The sequence below is a fragment of the Callospermophilus lateralis genome, chromosome 2 (assembly GCF_048772815.1).
Source record: "Callospermophilus lateralis isolate mCalLat2 chromosome 2, mCalLat2.hap1, whole genome shotgun sequence".
NCBI lineage: Eukaryota > Metazoa > Chordata > Mammalia > Rodentia > Sciuridae > Callospermophilus > Callospermophilus lateralis.
The window spans coordinates 4,370,346-4,391,668 of NC_135306.1; the positions used below are offsets into that span (position 1 = coordinate 4,370,346).

Sequence of the window (21,323 nt, forward strand, 5' to 3'; positions counted from 1 at the left end):
TTTGTGTCTTCTAGGTATAGGATCATATCATCCGCAAATAGTGATAATTTAAGTTCTTCTTTTCCTATTTTTATGCCTTTAATTTCTTTCGTCTGTCTAATTGCTCTGGCCAGTGTTTTGAGAACTATATTGAATAGAAGTGGTGAGAGAGGGCATCCCTGTCTTGTTCCAGATTTTAGAGGGAATGCCTTCAGTTTTTTTTCATTTAGAATGATGCTAGCCTGAGGCTTAGCATATATAGCTTTTATAATTTTGAGGTAAGTTCCTGTTATCCCTAGTTTTTCTAATGTTTTGAACATAAAGGGATGCTGTACTTTGTCGAATGCTTTTTCTGCGTCCATCGAGATGATCATATGGTTCTTATCTTTAAGTCTATTGATGTGAATAACGTTTATTGATTTCCGTATATTGAACCAGCCTTGCATCCCAGGGATGAATCCTACTTGATCATGATGCACAATCTTTTTGATATGTTTTTGTATACAATTTGCCAGAATTTTATTGAGGATATTTGCATCTAAATTCATTAGGGATATTGGTCTGTAGTTTTCTTTCTTTGAGGTGTCCTTGTCTGGTTTGGGAATCAGGGTGATATTGGCCTCATAGAATGAATTTGGGAGTTCTCCCTCTTTTTCTATCTCCTGAAATAGATTATGGAGTATTAGTATTAGTTCTTCTTTAAAGTTCTTGTAAAACTCTGCTGTATATCCATCCGGTCCTGGGCTTTTCTTGGTTGGTAGTCTTTTGATGGCTTCTTCTATTTCCTCCCTTGATATTGATCTGTTTAGGTTGTTTATATCTTCCTGATTCAATCTGGGTAGTTCATATGTCTCAAGGAATTTATCGATGCCTTCACTATCTTCTATTTTATTAGAGTTTAGGGTTTCAAAATAATTTCTAATTATCTTCTGTATTTCTGAATTGTCTGTTGTGATGTTGCCTTTTTCATCCCGTAAGCTAGTAATTTGGGTTCTCTCTCTTCTTCTCTTTGTTAGCGTGGCTAGTGGTCTATCAATCTTATTTATTTTTTCAAAGAACCAACTTTTAGTTTTGTCAATTTTTTCAATTGTTTCTTTTGTTTCGATTTCATTGATTTCAGCTCTAATTTTAATTATTTCTTGCCTTCTACTGTATTTGCTGCTGATTTGTTCTTCTTTTTCTAAGGCTTCGAGGTGTAGTATGAGGTCATTTATTTGTTGGCTTTTCCTTTTAAGGAATGAACTCCATGAAATGAATTTTCCTCTTAGTACTGCTTTCATAGTGTCCCAAAGATTTCCATATGTTGTGTCTGAGTTTTCGTTTACCTCTAAGAATTTTTTAATTTCCTCTTTGATGTCTTCTGTAACTCTTTGTTCATTCAGTAGCATATTGTTTAATCTCCATGTGATGTAGGGTTTTTCCTTTCTCATTTTATTATTGATTTACAATTTCATTCCATTATGATCAGATAAAATGCATGGTAGTATCTCAATTCCTTTGTAATTGCTAAGATTTGCCCTGTGACATAATATATGGTCTATTTTTGAGAAGGATCCATGTGCTGCTGAGAAGAAAGTGTATCCGCTTGATGTTGGGTGGTATATTCTGTATATATCAATTAAGTCTGAGTTATTAATTGTATTATTGAGCTCTATGGTTTCTTTATTCAACTTTTGTTTGGAAGATCTGTCCATTGGTGAGAGAGGTGTGTTAAAATCTCCCATGATTATTGTGTTGTGGTCTATTAGACTCTTGAACTTGAGAAGAGTTTGTTTGATGAACGTAGCTGCACCATTGTTTGGGGCATATATATTAATGATCGTCAAGTCTTGTTGGTGTATGGTTCCCTTGAGCAGTATGTAGTGTCCTTGTTTATCCCTTTTGATTAACTTTGGCTTAAAGTCTATTTTATTTGATTCAAGTATGGACACCCCTGCTTGCTTCCGGGGTCCATATGAGTGATATGATTTTTCCCAACCTTTCACCTTCAGTCTGTGTATGTCTTTTCCTATCAGATGAGTCTCCTGTAGGCAGCATATTGTTGGATCTTTTTTTTTAATCCATTCTACTAGCCTATGTCTTTTGATTGGTGCATTTAAGCCATTAACATTTAGGGTTATTATTGAGATATGGTTTGTATTTCCAGCCATATTTGGTTATGTACGATACTTAACATGATTTGTTTTTCCTCTATGCTTAGTTTTTCCTTTACTGTACTCCCTCCCATTGTTGGTTTTCATTGTTATTTTTCATTTCCTCTTCCTGTAATGTTTTGCCAAGGATGTTTTGAAGAGCTGCTTTTCTAGCTGCAAATTCTTTTAACTTTTGCTTATCGTGGAAGATTTTTATTTCATCTTCAATCCTGAAGCTTAATTTCGCTGGATACATGATCCTTGATTGGAACTCTTTTTCTTTCAGCGTTTGAAATATGTTGTTCCAGGATCTTCTAGCTTTCAGAGTCTGTGTTGAAAGATCAGCAGTTATCCTGATTGGTTTACCCCTAAATGTAATCTGCTTCCTCTCTCTTGTGGCTTTTAAGATTCTCTCCTTATTCTGTGTGCTGGGTATCTTCATTATTATGTGTCTTGGTGTGGATCTCTTATGATTTTGTATATTCGGTGTCCTGTAGGCTTCTAGTATTTGGATTTCTTTTTCATTCTTTAAGTCTGGGAAGTTTTCTAGTATTATTTCATTGAATAGATTGCTCATTCCCTTGGTTTGGACCTCTGTACCCTCTTGTATCCCAATAACTCTTAGGTTTGGTTTCTTGATGTTATCCCATAATTCTTGGATGTTCTGCTCATGATTTCTTAACATTCTCGCTGAGCTGTCTATGTTCTTTTCAAGTTGAAAAACTTTGTCTTCGTTGTCTGAAGTTCTATCTTCCAAGTGTTCTACTCTGCTGGTAATACTCTCATTTGAGTTTTTAATTTGGTTTATTGTTTCCTGCATTTCCAGGATTTCTGTTTGTTTGTTTTTTATATCCTCTATCTCCCTATAGAGTTGATCTTTTGCTTCTTATATTTGTTTATGTAATTCATTGTCAAAGTGATTTTTCATTGTCTGAATTTGATAAATAATGTCTTCCTTGAGACTCCAGATCATCTGAAGCATGTATATCCTGAACTCTTTGTCTGACATTCCATCAGCTGCAGATATTACCTCATCTAATGTTGAATTGACCTGTATTGTTTGTGGTCCTTTTTTTCCTTGTTTTTTCATACTGCTCATGATTCTTTCTAGCTTTGTGAAACTGTTGTGCTAATGTTTTTCCCCTTATATATTTGTATTGTTCTTGAATAGCTCCAAAATCCCTCTTTTGCGGAGAAAGACAATGTTAACAGATCCCAATATCAACAGTACATTATCTAAGGACAAGTTTTCATTATTAATACATTTATAGTTAGATTCTAAGACTATAGATATTGGTTTTAATTATTACTTAAGAATATATTCCTTAGTTTCATAAAAGGCATACCATATCTGGTGGCATATAGAAAACTTAATTTCAGACGAAGGATGTTATACTTAAAGGGAAAGGAGTGAGGGTATGAGGTTAAACTAACTTAGCACCTTTGGAGAACTCTAACCACTCGACTGGTAATTTATGGAAGAATGTATAGACTCAACCTCCTATTTAGATAGTTACCCTATGTATAGATAGCAAAAGTTAGGAGATTGAAAGTGGGATAGAGAGAATATGAATTAAAAAAAAAAAGAAAAAAAATAACAAGGAAGAAAAGAGAAATAAGAGAAGGGAAAGGGAGGTAAGATAGAAATACAGAAAAAAAATGGGGGGGAGGTGGGGTATATGCAATTCCTCTATATTATATTACTTTGGTAATTCAGTTGTTCATGCACAGTTCTTGGTTTCACATATGCTGAAGTTGTGGAAGAGAGAGAAGAAAAGAAAAAGAGAGGAAAAAAAAAAGTCTCTCAGAACACTGTTTTCCTTGCTTCCAGTAGGTAGCGTTGTCTATTCCTAGTTTGAGCCTCTGTATTCAGGGTGGTGGTTATAGCCAGTGTGAAGGGAAATGAGCTTCCACCTGTATCTTCCCTACTCTAGTCTCTGAGGTAGAAACCAGGTGCCTCTACAGTTGTTGTTTTGTGTTGATAGCTACAATCCCCAAAAGCTTGTGGGAAATATTTTGAGTTATCGCAGCTAAGGGTGGGGGAGTTGGAAACCGGGTACCTGGATCAGCCGAAATCGTGCTGGTAGCCACACCCACTTTGATGGGTTTTAAGGGTTGATGGGCTTCTTGGAGACTAGCGCTCGGGGCGGGGCCAGACTTCCTCCTCCAGTCTGGCTGGGCGGCTGGTGCCTTCCTCCTCCTGTCTGGCTGGGCGCCTGGCGCCTTCCTGCTCAGGTCTGGCTGGGCGGCTGGCATGTCTTCCTGCTCCGGTCTGGCTGGGCAGCTCCCTTTTTTTTATATTTTATTTAAGAGACAGGGTCTCACTGAGTGATTTAGCACCTCACTGTTGCGAGGCTGGCTTTGAACTCACTATCCTCCTGCCTCAGCCTCTGAGCCGCTGGGATTACAGACACACGCCACCACGCCCGGCTTATATTTGGTATATTTTAATAACACAAACACTAAAACATAAAAGAAAAAACTTTATGGTGCAAGAATCCGAGCCTTCCTGATATATTTAATTGTGCACAAATTTGAGGAAAGCACCATAAACAGATTATTTGGGGATACATATTCAATTTTAGAATTCTCTCTTCCATTGAACAAGAAAACAGCTATGTCCTCACATCATTTGAAAGTGAAGGTAACAGAAAAAGAAATCTTCCTTGTTGTAGATCCAGCCTACAGGGAGTGTGTACCTGCATTGCAGTTCATCCAGGCTTTTTTTTTTACTCCTACTAACATGCCTCCCAGGGATGGACATCACAGCTGGCGTTTAGTAGACGGCTGGGGTCATCTGAATAGGCCTAGACCATAGTTTTGAAATTTAGTGTGTTCTTTACTGATACTTAATTTATACAAATATGAGAGTAGTAATAAAAGAGTAGTGGCCTTGTAATCCTTCGGAATGGGTCATTTTCAGAGTATTTCTTTTCAATTTTGGGACATAATTGGCATGTGGTTTTGGTAATGCTTTTTTCCTTCAAATTATTTAAAAGCATAGCACAACCCCTTGTGTGACATCTGAGCACAGGTACATGAGCAGGCTAGTAGCCCAGAGACACACCTGTCTCCGAGTAAAAGCCTGTGTCTATGGGAAGAGCGGCTGCGGCTTTGCTCATGGAGAAGAGTGAAGAGTGAGCACTACCACAGCTCTCCCATATCATGTAGGGCTCCCAGAGATTACTTGATGTTACTTTCGGAGGGCCCTCAGCATGCAGTGAGAAGGAATTGTTAGTTGGTTTTGACTTGACTGCCTACCTTGATGTTGATAAAAACTGCAAGAATGGTAAAAATCTATTTGTGCTTTTTAATTATCAAACAAATAGAACAGGCTTATTGAGGGAAGTTTATTACAAAGTTCATTTCCTTACAATGCCTTTCTAGCCATCTCTTTCCAGGGCTAATTACTGTGAGTAGTGTTTCACCAGATTTTTGAGGACAGTCTCTGCACACTTACTCACTCTTTTCAGTATGTGTGTGTTGAGTGCCAGCATAATTCAGCACTGTTTCAGATGTGGAGTTTTAATAGTGAAGAAAACAGACAGAATTCCTGCCCTCCTGGAGCTTCTGTCCCAGTGAATAACAGACAGTAAAACAAGTCACTGAAATAACAGTATAAGATGGTTATAAGGTTTGTATGCCTGAGTGTGTTTATATGTAGGATTTTGTTTTAAGTGTGGTGGGATAGTTCTATGCACAGTGGCTTTCTTTCAATCAGTAAATAGATCCAGGGACATTCTTTTATGTCAGAATATATAAATAAATCTATGTCATTTTGTAGAATGGACTTAAGTTTTTTTCCCTCGAGTTCGATGTGCTATCCTGTATAAGTTCTTTCTCTCATTTCCCAAAGATTCCAAATTAGATTTGGGGTTAATGCAAATAAATAAAATCTTTGGGGGATATAGATGAAACTGTCAAATTTCTGGTAATAATAATTTTAATTACCCAAATTTATTCAAAATAACATATATAAATAAAAAGTATATATTAAGAAGTATGGCTTTGTTTTTCAGTATCATAGGTTGTAAAACAGCCTTATTCAAGTTTTACACAGACTTCATCAAAGCAAGTATCTTCAGCCTCATTCAGGAAGATTTTTAGAATTCTGAATGATGCTGTCATTGAAAATTATATCCCAAGGCCTAACTGTGATAACATTAAGACAGTTTTCTTCATTTGTCATTTATATCATGGTTTTTCACAATGCTGGTTGTAACTCAGTGTTTGATTTGTGAAATCATTTCAGTATGTTTGCAGTCTGCTCCCCCACTAGAATGTAGGTTCTGTGAGACTTGATCTGATTTACCTTAGCAGTCTCAGTACTCTAGATTGTAGATGTTCAGTACATACTACATGAGTGAATGAAGATACGGGTCTTGTAATGGCATTCAGTGATTCTATAAATGAAGGGTATACCCCAGAAATAATTGTCAAAATTTGCATTAAATTTCTTGGCTTCCTTCATCATTGATTTTTTTTGGATGGCTTTTGTTAACATCACAATAGCACTGGTTGTATTCATTTCCAAGATCATGTCCCTTTCATAAACAGTGTGTAGGTGTTCTAAAGAAGGAGAAAGTACCTCAGCTTATTTATTTATTTATTTATTGGTGGTGCTGGGGATTGAATCCAGGGCCTTGTGCGTGCGAGGCAAGCACTCTACCAGCTGAGCTACATCCCCACACACCTCAATTTATATTTAAGACTTTTTGAGAATCAGAACAGACACATCTCCTTTCTCTGAATCTGTGATTGTTGGTAATCTTATACCACCTGAACTGCCATATTCATATTAGAGCTCAGTAGTTGCTTTTATAATTGTGAAAAAAGTACAAACGATTTTTTTTTAATTATTGCTGTATTTCTCCCCCTCTTAGAAAGCACAGGAGTATGGCTATGACCAGTCAATGATGGCTCGCTTCTACAAACTGCTGGAAGAGAAAGTAGAGCAGAACACGATTGGCAGACTGCCGATTTTACAGCTCACTATTCAGTACAGGATGCATCCAGACATATGTCTCTTTCCTTCTAATTATGTTTATAACAGAAGTTTGAAAACAAATAGGTGGGTTTCCCATTGCTTGTAAGTTTTTTTTTGTTTTGTGTATTTATTTTTGAAGGTTCAATTGTTTAAATAGCCATTTAACTGTCCTTAACTTTTATTATTAATTTCCTCTAATAATTGGTGCCAGCATGTTGACTAGATCAAGTGCAGTTGAACAAAGTGAGAAGGGCGAGAACTCACCCATATTTATGCTACCCAGAAGTAATCACTGAAAGTGTTTCAGCCTCTCTTTCCAGTCTCATGTTGGGGGGTAGAGGTGGTGGTGCTGGAGCGGGAACCCAGGGCCTCAGGCTATACGCCTACCACTGAGCTGTACCCCCAGCCCTCCAGTCTTTCTGTGCATGTCTTTTACTTTCTTTTAAAATTTTGAGGGAAAAAAACTGAACCTTACTCTACATAGTGTTATGTGGGTTGCTTTTTTGTTACAGTGTTATGAGTAACTTCCCAGTCATAATTGTTCTACATTTTGATTACATAAATCACTTTGCCTAAGGCTGGGATATAGTTCAGATGGTAGAGTGCTTGCCTTGCATGCACAAGGCTCCAGCACCACCAAAAAAAATAATAATGATCACTTTTCCTAGCACTAGAATAGAAGTAAAATATATTTTGTATGTTTTACCAGAAAGTCTCTCTTATTCCCTTACTTTCTGCAGTCCCTGCGCCCTCCTGAAAACACACACACACACACACATTGGTGGTAATAATAATAAAATTTGTACTTGTAACTTACATTCTGAATGGTACTGCTTTTCTGTAGGCTGACTGAAACCAACCGATGTTCATCAGACTGGCCATTCCAACCTTACCTTGTGTTTGACGTTGGAGACGGTTCAGAAAGACGGGATAATGAGTATGTTCTCTTTCTTTATTCCCCCGTGAAGGTTTCAGAATTCTACATTATTCTGATTTAGATTTGTATTAAAAATGTTTCCCATGCACATCTCCGCCTCGTGCCAGAGCACTGTCAAGAGCTTGTCCTTTCTCTGTGTCAAGGGGTGATGTTCCTACTTGAGGAGCCACATGTGGAGTTGGGGCAGTGAGTGAAGCAGACAAGCCCATTTGCGAGGCTGCTGTGGTCTGAGGGGGAGACAGATGTTAATCGGGCAGTCTCCTAGATGAGTGGTCATTTCAGAAGTGTTGAATGCCATGAAGGAAAGATAGATTCATTTGAATTAAAGTGAGAGTGGGAGTAAGGAAGTAGAGACAAAAGTTGGGTGGGATACTTTAATGATCTGGGGTGAGGAATAAGGGACCATGTTCAGGCTATTTGTAACTAACAGCAGAAAGGAGTGGTCGTATTGCTAAGTAGCGGAGATATCAGAGGAGCCAGGGATTCTTATGAGAGAGCAGGGGAGGAATAGTCCGGAGGCAGCATTTGTTAACCCACGTACAAACACTGCCTCCCCAACATGAGGTAGGAAATGCAGCTTCCACTCTGCCAGAAAGGACTGCAGAGCAGGTACCATCCTCAGATGAGAAGCAGGTATTAAGGTAAAGAGGGGGAAGGGGAAACATTCAGTACAGAAGTTAAGACAGAGAAGGAGTCAGCTATCAGATTACAGATAATGCCCTGACAGCTTATAGGAATAATATTGACCAGAGAGGCTTGACCCAGGAAGCAACCCAAGAAAATGACGATTTCAGGGGTTGGAAGACATCGCCGGGTGACAGGGTTGTCTAGATAGTAAGACTGGGAGTGAGAATAGTGGGTTCTTATCTGAGACTTGTAGAACAAGACGGGACAGCCTCAAGCATACGGTGCAGGTGAAGTTTGTCCCTTGGTATTGGTGTGTGTTGGGTCTGGTGTACCAGTGAGAGAACACATAATTTGGGGGGTGGGCTGGGAGTGCAGAAAGGCCAGCAAGGGTCCCATGTTCAACTCTGGGGCCACAGTGTCCATATCTACCCTCTTCAGGTGACATTTTCCTGGCCCCATGGTACATGGCCAGTGATGGGGAATTAAGGAAGATACACATCCCAGGCTCTTTCTCAGTGTGTTGCGGGTAGCAGATCCTTAAATGGTGTTACTCGTTGTGTATATTCTCATTATTATAGATACTGTTGCTCGCACTACTGCTATCCGTGTTTTAACAGGTGGAAATACTGGTGACTAAACTTCATTTGACTCCAGACTCTCCCCTTTCTAAATCTTCATGTTTCACTGTGCAGTTTTATGCTTATTTGTATGTCCAATATTAATGGTCATTATAACATCCTCCTGGAGTCAGTCCTGGCTGAATAAAAGAGAGAGCCTGTCTTGCTTGCCCTTCATTGTATCGGGAAGCAAACTACATGGGACTTGTTAGCAATTAGAATGCTATTAGTTTTCATGTGTCCTTTTTTTAAATCTTATTTAGCTCATATGTAAATGTTCAAGAAATAAAATTGGTGATGGAAATAATTAAACTTATTAAAGACAAAAGAAGAGACGTCACTTTTCGAAACATTGGCATAATAACCCATTACAAGGCTCAGAAGACAATGATTCAGAAGGATTTGGACAAAGAGTTTGATCGGAAAGGGTGAGATATATTTACATCTGTTTCTAGGCAGTAGTGAAGTGGTAACAGGGCAGAAGGAGCCTGGGACCCAGCTTCCCTAGACTTGTTGGGTGGGTCCTGGGCCCTGGAGACGGGCACCTCCTGCCAGTTGGAATGTCAACATTGTGCTTGACAGTGGAACTGGCTAAAAAATCTCCACAATTTTTTCACTTTAGTTCCATGATTTGCTGTCCTGAATTTTAATTCTAGAGAGACTAGTAAAGTCATATTTCATTTTGAATATAAGTAGTTTTTTATGTAGAGTGAAAATTAAGGATCAGATACTAGAAATCCATTAACTCAAGGATTTGGCCCATTGGTAGAGTGCTTGCCTCACATAGGTGAGACACTGGGTTTGATTTCCAGCACCACATATAAATAAGTGAATAAAATAAAGGTTCATCAACAACTAAAATAAATATATATCCTCAAGAGTTTTTTAACCCAGAAACCCAGAGATGACCAAAATTTACTCTATAAAAAGAGAAAATCTGAACAGATGTATATAAACAAGTAAAAAGGTGGAGATAGTAATCAAATACCTCCTGATAGTGAGAGACTCAAGACCAGCCTTCATTGGTGAATTCTACCAAATTAAAAATAAATAAATAAAAATAAAGAACACCAGTCCTTGGATCCAAAAAGTGGAACACTTTTTAACTTTTTTTTTTTTTTTTTGGTGTGTGTGTGTGTGTGTATGTATAGATGTATAGCTGGGGATTAAACCCATGGCCTTTTGCATGCAAGGCAAGCACTCATTTTTATGAGGGCATACAAAAGCCAGGGAAAAAAGACAGCACAAGAAAACTGTAGATTGATATCCTTCTTGAATATAGATGCATAAATGCTAAAAAGAGTGGCAGACTGAAGTCAACAGCATATTAAAAGGATAGTACATCATGACTAAGTGGGATTTATCCAGGAGTGCACGGTTAGTTCCACATATGGAAACTAATGTGATATACATATATATGTGTGATATATATATTAATAGAGTAAGAGACCCACATGACTATCCCGGTAGACAAAGAAAAGGCATTTGACAGAATTCAATACCATTTTATGATAAAAACATTGAACAAAGTAGGAAATTGTTAATCTAATAGAAGACATCTAGGAAAACTATAGCTAACATTGTTCTTACAGTAAAGTAGACAGCCTTTCTTCCTAAGACCATGGAAGGGTGGGGCTGTGGGATGGGAAGGACATGAATGAGACATTATTACCCTATATACATATATGATTACACTACTGGTGTGAGGAATGAGAAGTTGTTCTTCATTTGTGTACAGGTGTCAAAATGCATTCTATTGATATGATTAATTAGAAAAAAATTTTTTTAAAAATATAGGGGTGGGCTGGGGTTGTGGCTCAGCAGTAGAGCACTCACCTAGTATGTGTGGGGCCCTGGGTTCGATCCTCAGCACCACATATAAATAAATAAAATAAAGGTATATGTCTACCTATAACTAAAAAAATTTTTTGAATATTTAAAAAATTAGTAAATAATATAGGGAGGCCAGTAGAATAGAAGAAGGGGATGGGAGAGGGAGGGAAGGAAAGGGAAGGTGCTAGGGAATTAAGTTGATCAAAATATACTGTTTGTGTGCACATATGAATATATTATAACAAATCCAAAAATAAATAAAGTGTAAAATTTTTAGAAAAAGATTCCAAGTATCTTTTCTAGGGAGATGATTAAGCTGATTAAACTATAAAACTTTTAAGGAAGCCAGCCCTAATTGTGCACACCTATAATCCCAGCTACTCAGGAGACTGATGCAAGCCCTAAACAACTTGGTCTCAACAAATAAAAAAGGCTGGGGTGTAGCTAAGTGATAAAGTACTTGAAAGAAGGCCTTGGGTTCATTGTCTAGTACGAAGGGGGAAAATATATTTTTTAAGGAAATATAAGTATGAATCTATTTGACCTTAGATTAAGCAGTAATTTCTGTGACACCAAAGGAAAAAAAATAAATTGGACTTCATAACAATTAAGCTTTTTGGCTATATGCAGTAGTAGTATGCACCTGTAATCTCAGTGACTTAGGAAGCTGAGGCAGAAAGATTGCAGGTTTAAGGCCAACCTCAGCAACTTAGTCCCTAAACAACTCATCTCAAAAAGTAAAAAGAGACAGGGCATGGTGGTGCATGCCTGTAATCCCAGTACCTTGAGAGGCTAAAACAGGAGAATCACAAGTTCAAAGCCAGCCTCAGCAATGGCAAGGAACTAAGCAACTCAGTGACCCTGTCTCAAGATACAAAATAGGGCTGGGGATGTGGGTTAGGGTTGAGTGCCCCTGAGTTCAATCTCCAGTACTCCAAAAAATAAATTTAAAAAAGAGTTGGGGATGTGGTTCAATGGTAAAGCATCCCTGGGTTCAATCCCAGCACAAAAATAATAATAATAATATTCAAATATTTCTGAGTGTCAAAGAGTGGAAAGGTATAGCTCAGCGATAGAGTGTTTATCCAGCATGCATGAGGCCCTGGGTTCCATCCCTAGCCTCACACCCAAAGTGAGTAAACAATCCTCAAATAGAAAATACTTGGAAATCATTTATCTGTTAAGACCCTAGGGGCTGGGGCTATACTCAGTGGCAAAGAGCTTGCCTCACATGCACAAGGCCCTGGTTTCAATTCCCCAGCACCACACACACACACACAAAAAAAAATCCTCATATTTAGAATACATAAAGATATTTAGAATACATAAAGAATTGTAACAACTCAGTAATTTCAAGAATAGGCAAAAGATTTGAATAAGCATTTCTCAAAAGAAGATATAAACCCAGCCAATAATCACATGAAAACATGCTGTGTCATTTGCCACTGTGGAAATGCAAATCAAAACCCCAAGATACCACTTCACATCAACTAAGATCACCTAAAAAAAAGAACCTAGACCAAAAAAAAAGTGGGGAAGATGTAGGAAAAATGGAACCCTGATGCGTTGCTGGTGAAAAGATAAAATAGTGAATTTAGAAAAGAGTATAATGATTCCTCAAGTAGTTGAATGTAGAGTTACCCCAGGACCTAGCAGTTCCACTCCTAGGTGTATACCCAAAAGACTAGAACAGGTGTTCACCCATAAGCTTTTGCATGAGTATTCATAGCAGCATGATTTGTAGTAGTCATAAACCAGAACTAGCCCAAGTGCCCATCCGGTGTGAACGGCTAAGTTGTGGTATGTCTACCGTGAAATACTAGTCAAAAGAGGAAGGAATGGTGCCATGGGCTAGCAATGCATGAGTCTTGGATGGTGAGGCTAAGGGAGAGAAGCCTGTGCCAGAGGATCACATGTTTTATGCTTCCATTTGTATGTTTTTGGTATAAGAAAATTTAGAGACAGAAAGGAGATTCATGGTTGCCAGGGCACAGGGGTGAGACATAATGCAGTTAAGACTAACTGCTAAGAATCTCACGAAAAAAGAAAAGGTTTTAAAATGTGACTCTGTTTTAATATTTAATAGTTTGTCTGTAAACATGTCTTTCTTTTGCAAATAGACCAGCAGAAGTGGACACTGTGGATGCCTTCCAGGGTCGTCAGAAGGACTGTGTCATTGTTACATGTGTCAGGGCAAATGCCATGCAGGGCTCAATTGGGTGAGTAGCTGTTACGGTCCCCTTTTTCTTGTACTGGGAATTGAGCCGAGGGACACTCTACCATTAAGCTATGTCCCAGTCCTTTTTATTTTTCATTTTGAGGCAGAGTCTCACTAAGTTGCTGAGTCTTGGAGTCCTCCTGCCTCAGCCTCCTGAGTTTCTGGGGTTGCAGAAGTATGCAACTGTGCCTGGCTGCCTTTAGGATTAGATCTATCATCTATCACTGTTGGAAAACACCATTATTTTGCTCTCTTTAACTTTTTTTTTTTTTTTAAGAGAGAATTTTTAATACTTATTTTTTTAGTTTTTGGCAGACACAACATCTTTGTTTGTATGTGGTGCTGAGGATCAAACCCAGGCCACACGCATGCCAGGCAAGCGTGCTACCACTTTAGCCACATCCCCAGTCCCATCTCTTAACTTTTTTTATGAAAACTTTTATAATATCATGAAGGTTTCTTTTTGTAAAATAGATCCATTGTTAGGTTGGCTTTCCTTGATGTCTTGTATGTTAGCCCATTCCATAGTGTGACTCTGTTCTTTCATTTAATAAGAAATAACAGCTGGATTAAGTGTATTTCTTTCCAAGATATGTGTGTCCCACATGGTATGTGTCATAAACTGTTTTTCCCCCTTCTGTTTTCCTGCTTTGACTTAGTTTAGTAGCCTAACCTGATAGCTCAGGACTCCCTTGAGCTCCAGGCCTGTAACACTCTCTGTTCCTTCTCATAAGATACAGAGGGAGCTGGGCATGGTGGCACACACCTGTAATCCCAGTGGCACAGGACGCTGAGGCAGGAGGATCACAAGTTCAAAGCCAGCCTCATCCATTTAGTGAGGCCCTAAGCAATTTAGTGAGACCCTGCCTCAAAATAAAAAGGGCTGGGGATGTGACTCAGTGGTATAGCACTCCTGGGTTCAATTCAATGGAATTTACAGGTTGTAAATTTGTTTATTCTTATAATTAGTAATGTAAGTGATCTTTGTCCATAATTGGGATGGGCTGCATGTACACACAGAGGCCATTTACCACAGGGTTGTTTTGTAAGTGGTCGATTCTTTCCCATTTTATTTCTATTAATTTGTCTGACTGATGTTTGTGTTTCCGCCCTAGTTCCACAATAGTTCAACAATTTAAGTGTATTTAAATTTAAGAATGAATAATTGAAATGATTTTTTAAAGATATTTTTAAGACTTAAAAGTCATACTGTTAAATTTTATATCCAAGTCAGAGTAGGAGATTGACGTTTGTTTACTGTTTTTAGTGGGAATTGCTTCTGTGCTGGGTTGGGACAAAAAGGCTAAGAACTCACTGTCTTCAAAAGACTTGAAAGGAGCACAGGAGTTGTCTTAAATGCCACCTGCCTCCTTTAAACAAATGTGTGAGGCCTTCCTCTAAGAAGAAGAAACTTCTTTTTGTTGCTTAGATTCCTGGCCAGTTTGCAGAGATTGAATGTCACCATTACACGAGCCAAGTACAGCCTCTTCATCCTCGGGCATTTGAGGACTCTGATGGTAGGTACATTTGGGGGGGCTACAGGGAGCTCAAGTTTGCCCATTGTTACTATCAGTAGGTTTTTGTTTTTTATTTCTCCATCAAAATGCAAATAAAGGTTATAATGTCCTCCAGTAAATTTTCCCTGGAAGTTTTTGTGTACACATAAGCCACTTACCCTTTCTCAACCCAGGTATTTCCACTAGGTTCTCAGGGTACCTTTTTAAAATGATCCCGCATCTGTGGGATCACACCTATGCGTGTTAGCTCAGTGCTTGATGTTTAGTCAACACTGAGCAAATGTGGCCCAAGGTGTGCTCCGATCTGTCCTGAGCCACCTGGAGCCCTGCGCCTGCATCCGCTGAAGTTGTTGCCTTCAGAGTTCCTCTGCTTCTTTGCAGGGAGTGTGAGCCAAGCCTCTGTAGTAAAGTGGGGGGCTGTCATTGGTGGAGTCACAGCAAGATGCAGCGCGTACTTGCTCTTGGTCTCTCTAGGCCTTATGACTTTTGGGATTTTGTTGTTGTTGAAAGTCATCTTAGAAGAGAAGGAAATTCAGAATTTTGCCTTTCATTTTAGTTAGTACCACTAGAGGGCATTCAAATGTATCTTCTATCTCATGTACCCCTTTTCTTACTAGATCTCCATTGTTTGTATATCCCTTGAAGGAAGTTTTAGAAGCTATGTACTTCTAATTTTTATGTCCCTATTTTTAAGTTGATATGAAAAAAATCTTTTAGTATTGCTGAAGATTGGTAAATGTTAACATGTTTAAATGAGGCAGTGGGCTGGGGATAAAGCTCAATGATTGAATACTTGCCTTAGCATGCACAAGGCCCTGGGTTCTATCGCTAATGCCACAAAAAATAAATAAATAAGGAAGAAGAAGAAATAAAGCAATTAAAAATAAAACGATTACAAGCTAGGAGTGATGGTACATACCTATAACTCCAGCAACCTGGAGGCTGAGGCCATCCTGGGTAACTTAGCAAGACCCTTTCTCAAAATAAAAAATGCAGAGCGCTGGAGATGGAGTTCAGTGGTAGAGCCCCTTGGATTCAATCCCCAGTATAGGGGTGTAGTCTTTGGAAATCCCAGGTTCGTACTTTCATGAATTTGCTGGCTGCTGGCCTCCCCGTGATGGCCTGGGTGTTTTCACTCTGGGGAGGCAGTGCTACAAAGAGCAGCCCACTGAGGGAGGATAGGGAGTGGCCCATGGTAGAGCACCACCCAGCCCAGCACTGCTGAGAGCGGGGAGGCCACGACAAGGTTTCCACCTAACTTATTTTGTTGTTCTTGGGTCCCACCTGCCTGCCCCTACCACTGGTGCCTTCCCCCACCCCCCCAATTCTTTAGCTCTGTTTTTCTCATGAAAATGGAATCAGTCATGAAAGCACTTGGTTTCCTCTGAGAAGCCAAGATCAATAGTCCCTCCTTAAAACTATTTTTGTGCTCTTAGGATTGTATTAGGTGCCAAGTTAGGTATGATAGTCTTGGCAAAAACAGCAAGGCCATCTGTTCCACATGTGTCTCAGCCACGGACTGAGGCTCTGGAGAGGCCTCTCAGCAGGAGGAAGAGTTGAGCCACCAGACCTGGCTGCCCGCATGGCCCTCGCTGTGTCACACACCCTGCTCACGTGACTGACCCCTGGACCCAGGAAGCCACCAAGCACATGCACACTGCCCTTGTGCACTGCTGTTGGGCTGTGACGCAGTGCTGACTCGCACTTAGAATCCTCATTTTTTGCTATCTTGAACTTGAGACAAGTGTTTATCATTTCACTTTGTGAATATATAAAAGCAAGATCATACATAAAGCATACAAAAGCATACATAAAAGCAAACATACAGGTAAAATGAATAGGTCAAGATATTCTTGAAAGGATTTCACTTTCAGGATCCAGTCATTGCCCAGTTCCTAGGGTCAGTGTCCTCCTCACCCACCTAAAAGATTGGTGGGTCAACATTTCCTCAGAGAGCACCGCCACTGTCTCCAGGGCTGTCTTAGAACCCCTGATTCCATTCCCCAGGTGGTGGTAGCTTTCTTGTGTCAATCAGATGATGTCCATGGAAGGTTTTCAGAGAAGATCTGTAAATGATACATTGACTAAAAAGGAGTTAGAGTTGCTGAGTCGTGAATTTGCCTGGCATCAGCACATGGAAACTGCTGCTTGGCCAAGAGGCAGCCCACAGTCAGAAGTGGTGAAATGTGAATATTAAATGAAATATTCTTCCTATTTTTTATACTGAGGAAAGTTGCTCAGAGAGGTCAAGTGACTTTACCAAGCCCCTGTATATAGCAAGCAGAACTGCAGCCCCACTGCCCTGACCACCTTTCAGTAGGAGCCCACATGAGGGTTGCTGTCCATTTTCTTTTCCTTTAATCTCTTCCCTTGTTTGTTCTTAGTAAACTGACTCACTCAAGTCCTAGTGGTTGTAAATCAGGAATTACTACTGGAGAAAATTATAAAGGGAAAAGAGAAGAAACATGTTGTTCTGTTTCTCATTTAGCTGTGTTTCTCATGGTTAAGCTCCAGAAAAGAGTCAGGAAATTGGGTGATACTATCTCAGTCAGTTAATATGTTTTCTGTCTTTGGGGCTTGGGAGGCCTTTGGGAAGCCAGTAAAGCTCCGTGCCTCTTTCTAGAATAGCCACCTGCATTCAAGCTTGCCTTCTGAGACCAAGCCTTCCTGCTGCCGAATATCAGCTCTGCCAAGGGCAGGCAGTACCCTAGGTCAGCATTATACAAAGGACCCCAAGGACGGGAGTGTTCTATGCCTACATCATCTAGTGCAGTAGCTATTAGAAGTGTGTGACCATTGCACACTTGAAACGGGGCACAGAAGCTGAGGAGCTTAAGTTTTATTTTTTCTTTCATGGAAATTTAGCTACATGAAGTTTCCAGAGAGTAGTGCAGAGCTGCATGATGGTATATCACCTTGCAGCGTGAGTAACAGTTGTGAGAATGGTCAAAGTTTTTGTCTGTCATTATGTATTTGAATTTACTTTTTTCCTTCAGCCTTGTCTGATGAGCAATGCATTGTTGAGAATCTACGCATAAAAGTGTATGTATCGTTTGTTCAGAAATGAATGTTGGAACTCCGTGGTCCCCATCCATAGGAGCGTTTCTTTGGGGTATAATCGTTTCGCCCTTTCCTTTGTTTCAAGGAAAACCAGCATTGGAATCATCTGATTCAGGATGCTCAGAAGCGTGGTGCCATCATTAAGACCTGTGACAAAAACTATAGACATGATGCAATGAAGATTCTGAAACTTAAGCCTGTGCTACAGAGAAGTCTGACGCACCCACCTACCATAGCCCCAGAGGTGTCCAGACCCCAAGGTGGCTTGCCCAGCAACAAGCTAGACAGTGAATTTGCCAAGACATCTTTTGCATCTTCTGTATACCACACACCCTCTGAGTGCAGGGAAGTTGCTGTTACTGTGACCTCAAAGGACCCTGAAAGGCCTCCTCTTCAGGACCGACTTCGGGACCCACGACTGCTGAGGAGATTGGGTGCTGATGCCAAGGGAAAATTCCTAAGAGATCCACAACCCTTGAGCCCCCAGCATCCTGGAGCAACATCTCCCCTGGGAGAGCCAGGCTTTCCCGTAACTCACCAGGACCTTGGCAGTGCATTGCCACTGTCTGCTGCTAAACTGCCCCTGCAGAGCAACCACACACCTCCCATGCCGGGTGAGCCTCTAGCTGCGAGCTCGGATGCTTCCACGAGTAAACGCAAATGTGACCTGGAAGCAGGGCTCTGTCACAGGAGAGAGACCAGGGCTTTCAGTGAGGGGGAACAGGAAAAGCATGGCTCTGTCTCATATCATACGAAGAGGAGACTGGAGAAAGAGGAGAGCTATTCCAAGAAGAGGAAGCTTTTATAGCAAAGCCAGGTGCCTGCACTGCCAGCCACAGGCAGTATTGTAAACTCAAGGTGACCAGCTAGTAGGAACATCTGGACAAGACCGTCTCTTCCTGAAAGGAGTTTGTGCTGTGGGAAAACATGGGCGTGCATCCTAACAGCTGAGCCTCTGGTCATCCTCAGTAATTCCTGTCAGTTGCTAAAGCTTTCAGAGGGCGTTTGTGTGTCTGTGATAATGTCCTTGAAGTCAGAGACTCAAAATGTTGATCTCTTGTTCTATAGAAGAGGAGGTCAGACTGGAGTGGATGTTGTAAAAGTTGAAATGTATATTTGTATAGCAAATAACAAAATCCTTTTAAAATTTAATCTAGTAGGCCGCTTTTCTTTCCCCTGCTTAAATGTTAATCATTTTCAACAAAACAAACTTCATGTGGGGATTGGGGTGGGAGGGTGGGGAGGGAGCAAGAGGAGGCAGGTCCTTTCAGCCATTGCTATGGCAAGACAAGTTTTCTTAACAGCTGAGATGATTTGGAATAATCTGAGTTAGTGCTAGTGGATCAGATGCCTCTAGCTCTTCTTAAATAAAAACAACTGGAGTTTCCTGGGGATGTTTGAGGATCAGTTATGCTAGGTAAAGTTCTGCTTATGTGGTGTTTGCATTTTTAGACCAGGCACCTTGGCACAGGGTATTAAATATCTGATTAGTTCATTTACCTGTTGTAGAGTACATGTTGTTCTCTGGATGAAATTCTTATACTTCCTGAAATACTAGAATAAGAGATGGAAGAAGTTCTTGAAGCACCATTCAGATGCACCTGCAAACGGTTATGGATGTGGTTACTGAATCCCAGATAAGGAGGACTGGGTTTGCCACGGAAGAATCAACTCGGGTGGGTTGTTAGAGCTTTTGGTGGGTTGCCAGGGAAAGTCAACACTTCCCAGCGAATCCCAGTCTCCAGGCAGCATGGTAACCATTGGGGTAGGCCCTGCAGAGTATTTTAGGCAGGAAAGAGACTCCTTTAAAAAGAAGGGTAACAAAGAAGAGTTTAGAACCAGGCAGAGAGCTGACCGATTCCTGTTGGCTTTGGGACATCCAAGGGTGAAAAGGGCCGTGTGCGGTCGGCGGCCCTGATTCTGTGAACTGGTGGTCCCTGTGGGAGGAAAGCAGGGTGGCAAGAGAACTGGCTCAGGATAGGGAGGGAGTGCCAACTGTCATGCCTGATTTTGTCCAAATTTCCAAAGTTGTTTACCTGACGGTTATAATAACCAGTCACTTACAGTGAATTCTGTGCAGCCCATTAACTTGATTTTGGGGCAGGAACACAAATACCTGAAGATAAATGTGCACTATTTTAAATTTTCTTTGTCATCCGCTTTTTCAGCAAAAAGGGTTTTGTGTTAGAAATTCTGCTGATGCAGGTTTTAAAGAGCCTTGAAAAGAGTTGGAGTTTTCTGTTCCATCACCTGTGTCTTTCTGCGGGTGCCTGGATGCCTGACGAATGTCAGCGGGACATTCCTGAAACCAGGGAGCTCACCTTCTTAGAGCATTTAGGCCCTGGGTCAGCCGCTGCCTCCAGTTTTGGGTACAGTTTGCCCTGGGCCCTGGGTGCAGGGAAGAGCAGGTCGGGCTGGGTGAGCCCTGCTGTACCTGGGCCATGGCTCTGTGGGCTTCCTCCCCGTGCCTTGGTCAAGAGACCTCATGTGACCTTTCAGCTTACTTTCTGCTATCTTGGGAAAGTGCTGAAATTTAACAGAGACTTGTAGGAGTGACCGCTTCGGTAGTCTAAAAACTGTGGACTTCTAAGGGAGATGACAAAAGTAGCTGGTATGGGGACATATCCCAGTCTGCTCGTATTGACTCGTGAATTCCAAGTGTTCCCCCCCCAAGAGCATCCTTCACAGCCCCACGCTGAACAGCATTCTTTCCATCCAGTTTGATCCCTGTTCTCAGGTTATGGTCATCTGTTGGGTCACTGCTCAGAGGCCAGTCACCTGAAAATTGTCAAGAACTGCAGCCTTTTTTCTTTTTCTTTTTCTTTTTTTTTCCATCCTTCTTTTTTAATTTTTGTGTGGGGGTAGGGATGCCGGGATCTAACCAAGACCTCGGGTGCTAGGTGAGTGCTCTGCCACCGAGCTGCTCCCTGATCCCTGCAAACAAACCTGTGCCCCAGAATATACTGAACTTGACATTAAGTTTTATTTGTTTCAGTTGGTAAAGTATTTGCAGGAAGCATTGGGTGTGTGTGCCGTGGCCCTTCTTGACGAGTCTGTCATGGCACTGCTGCGGATGTGGCTCGTCTTGCTGCAAGATGGAGACATGGCTGCTGCGTCCTTGAGCAACATTCAAAGAAAGTGCTCTGTCTTCTTTGAGTATTGGTTATTTCAAAATGAATATATTCTATTTAACCTTCTTTGTATATATTTCCCTTAGATTTATTGTGCACAGTTTGTTTAGTTATATGTTTTGTGAATTATCAGGAGCAAATTTGATAAATACATGTGAATAACCTCCTGTAAATTAGTTTTATAAGAAATGTACTAAACTATTTTCTGAACTTAGTTGTGCAGATTGACAGTTTTTTTCCTGTAGCTTTGACTTTCTATGCTGTATATTTATAGCTGGGATTTGA

General features: G+C 40.5%; 1 protein-coding gene across 5 annotated transcripts in view; it reads left to right on the forward strand.

Annotated features, from left to right (window-relative positions):
* The window catches only part of Setx (senataxin), a 91,821-nt gene extending 72,762 nt beyond the window's left edge, over positions 1-19,059 (forward strand). For all 5 annotated transcript variants that reach the window (XM_076845200.2, XM_076845198.2, XM_076845196.2 and 2 more), the window contains 6 exons: positions 6,995-7,182; positions 7,943-8,035; positions 9,543-9,707; positions 13,233-13,331; positions 14,760-14,847; positions 17,993-19,059. In XM_076845200.2, coding sequence (XP_076701315.1) covers positions 6,995-7,182; positions 7,943-8,035; positions 9,543-9,707; positions 13,233-13,331; positions 14,760-14,847; positions 17,993-18,715 — 1,356 coding nt within the window. In that variant the 3' untranslated portion in view covers positions 18,716-19,059. The remainder of the gene's footprint in view (positions 1-6,994; positions 7,183-7,942; positions 8,036-9,542; positions 9,708-13,232; positions 13,332-14,759; positions 14,848-17,992) is intronic.
* The last annotated feature ends 2,264 nt before the right edge of the window (positions 19,060-21,323 follow it).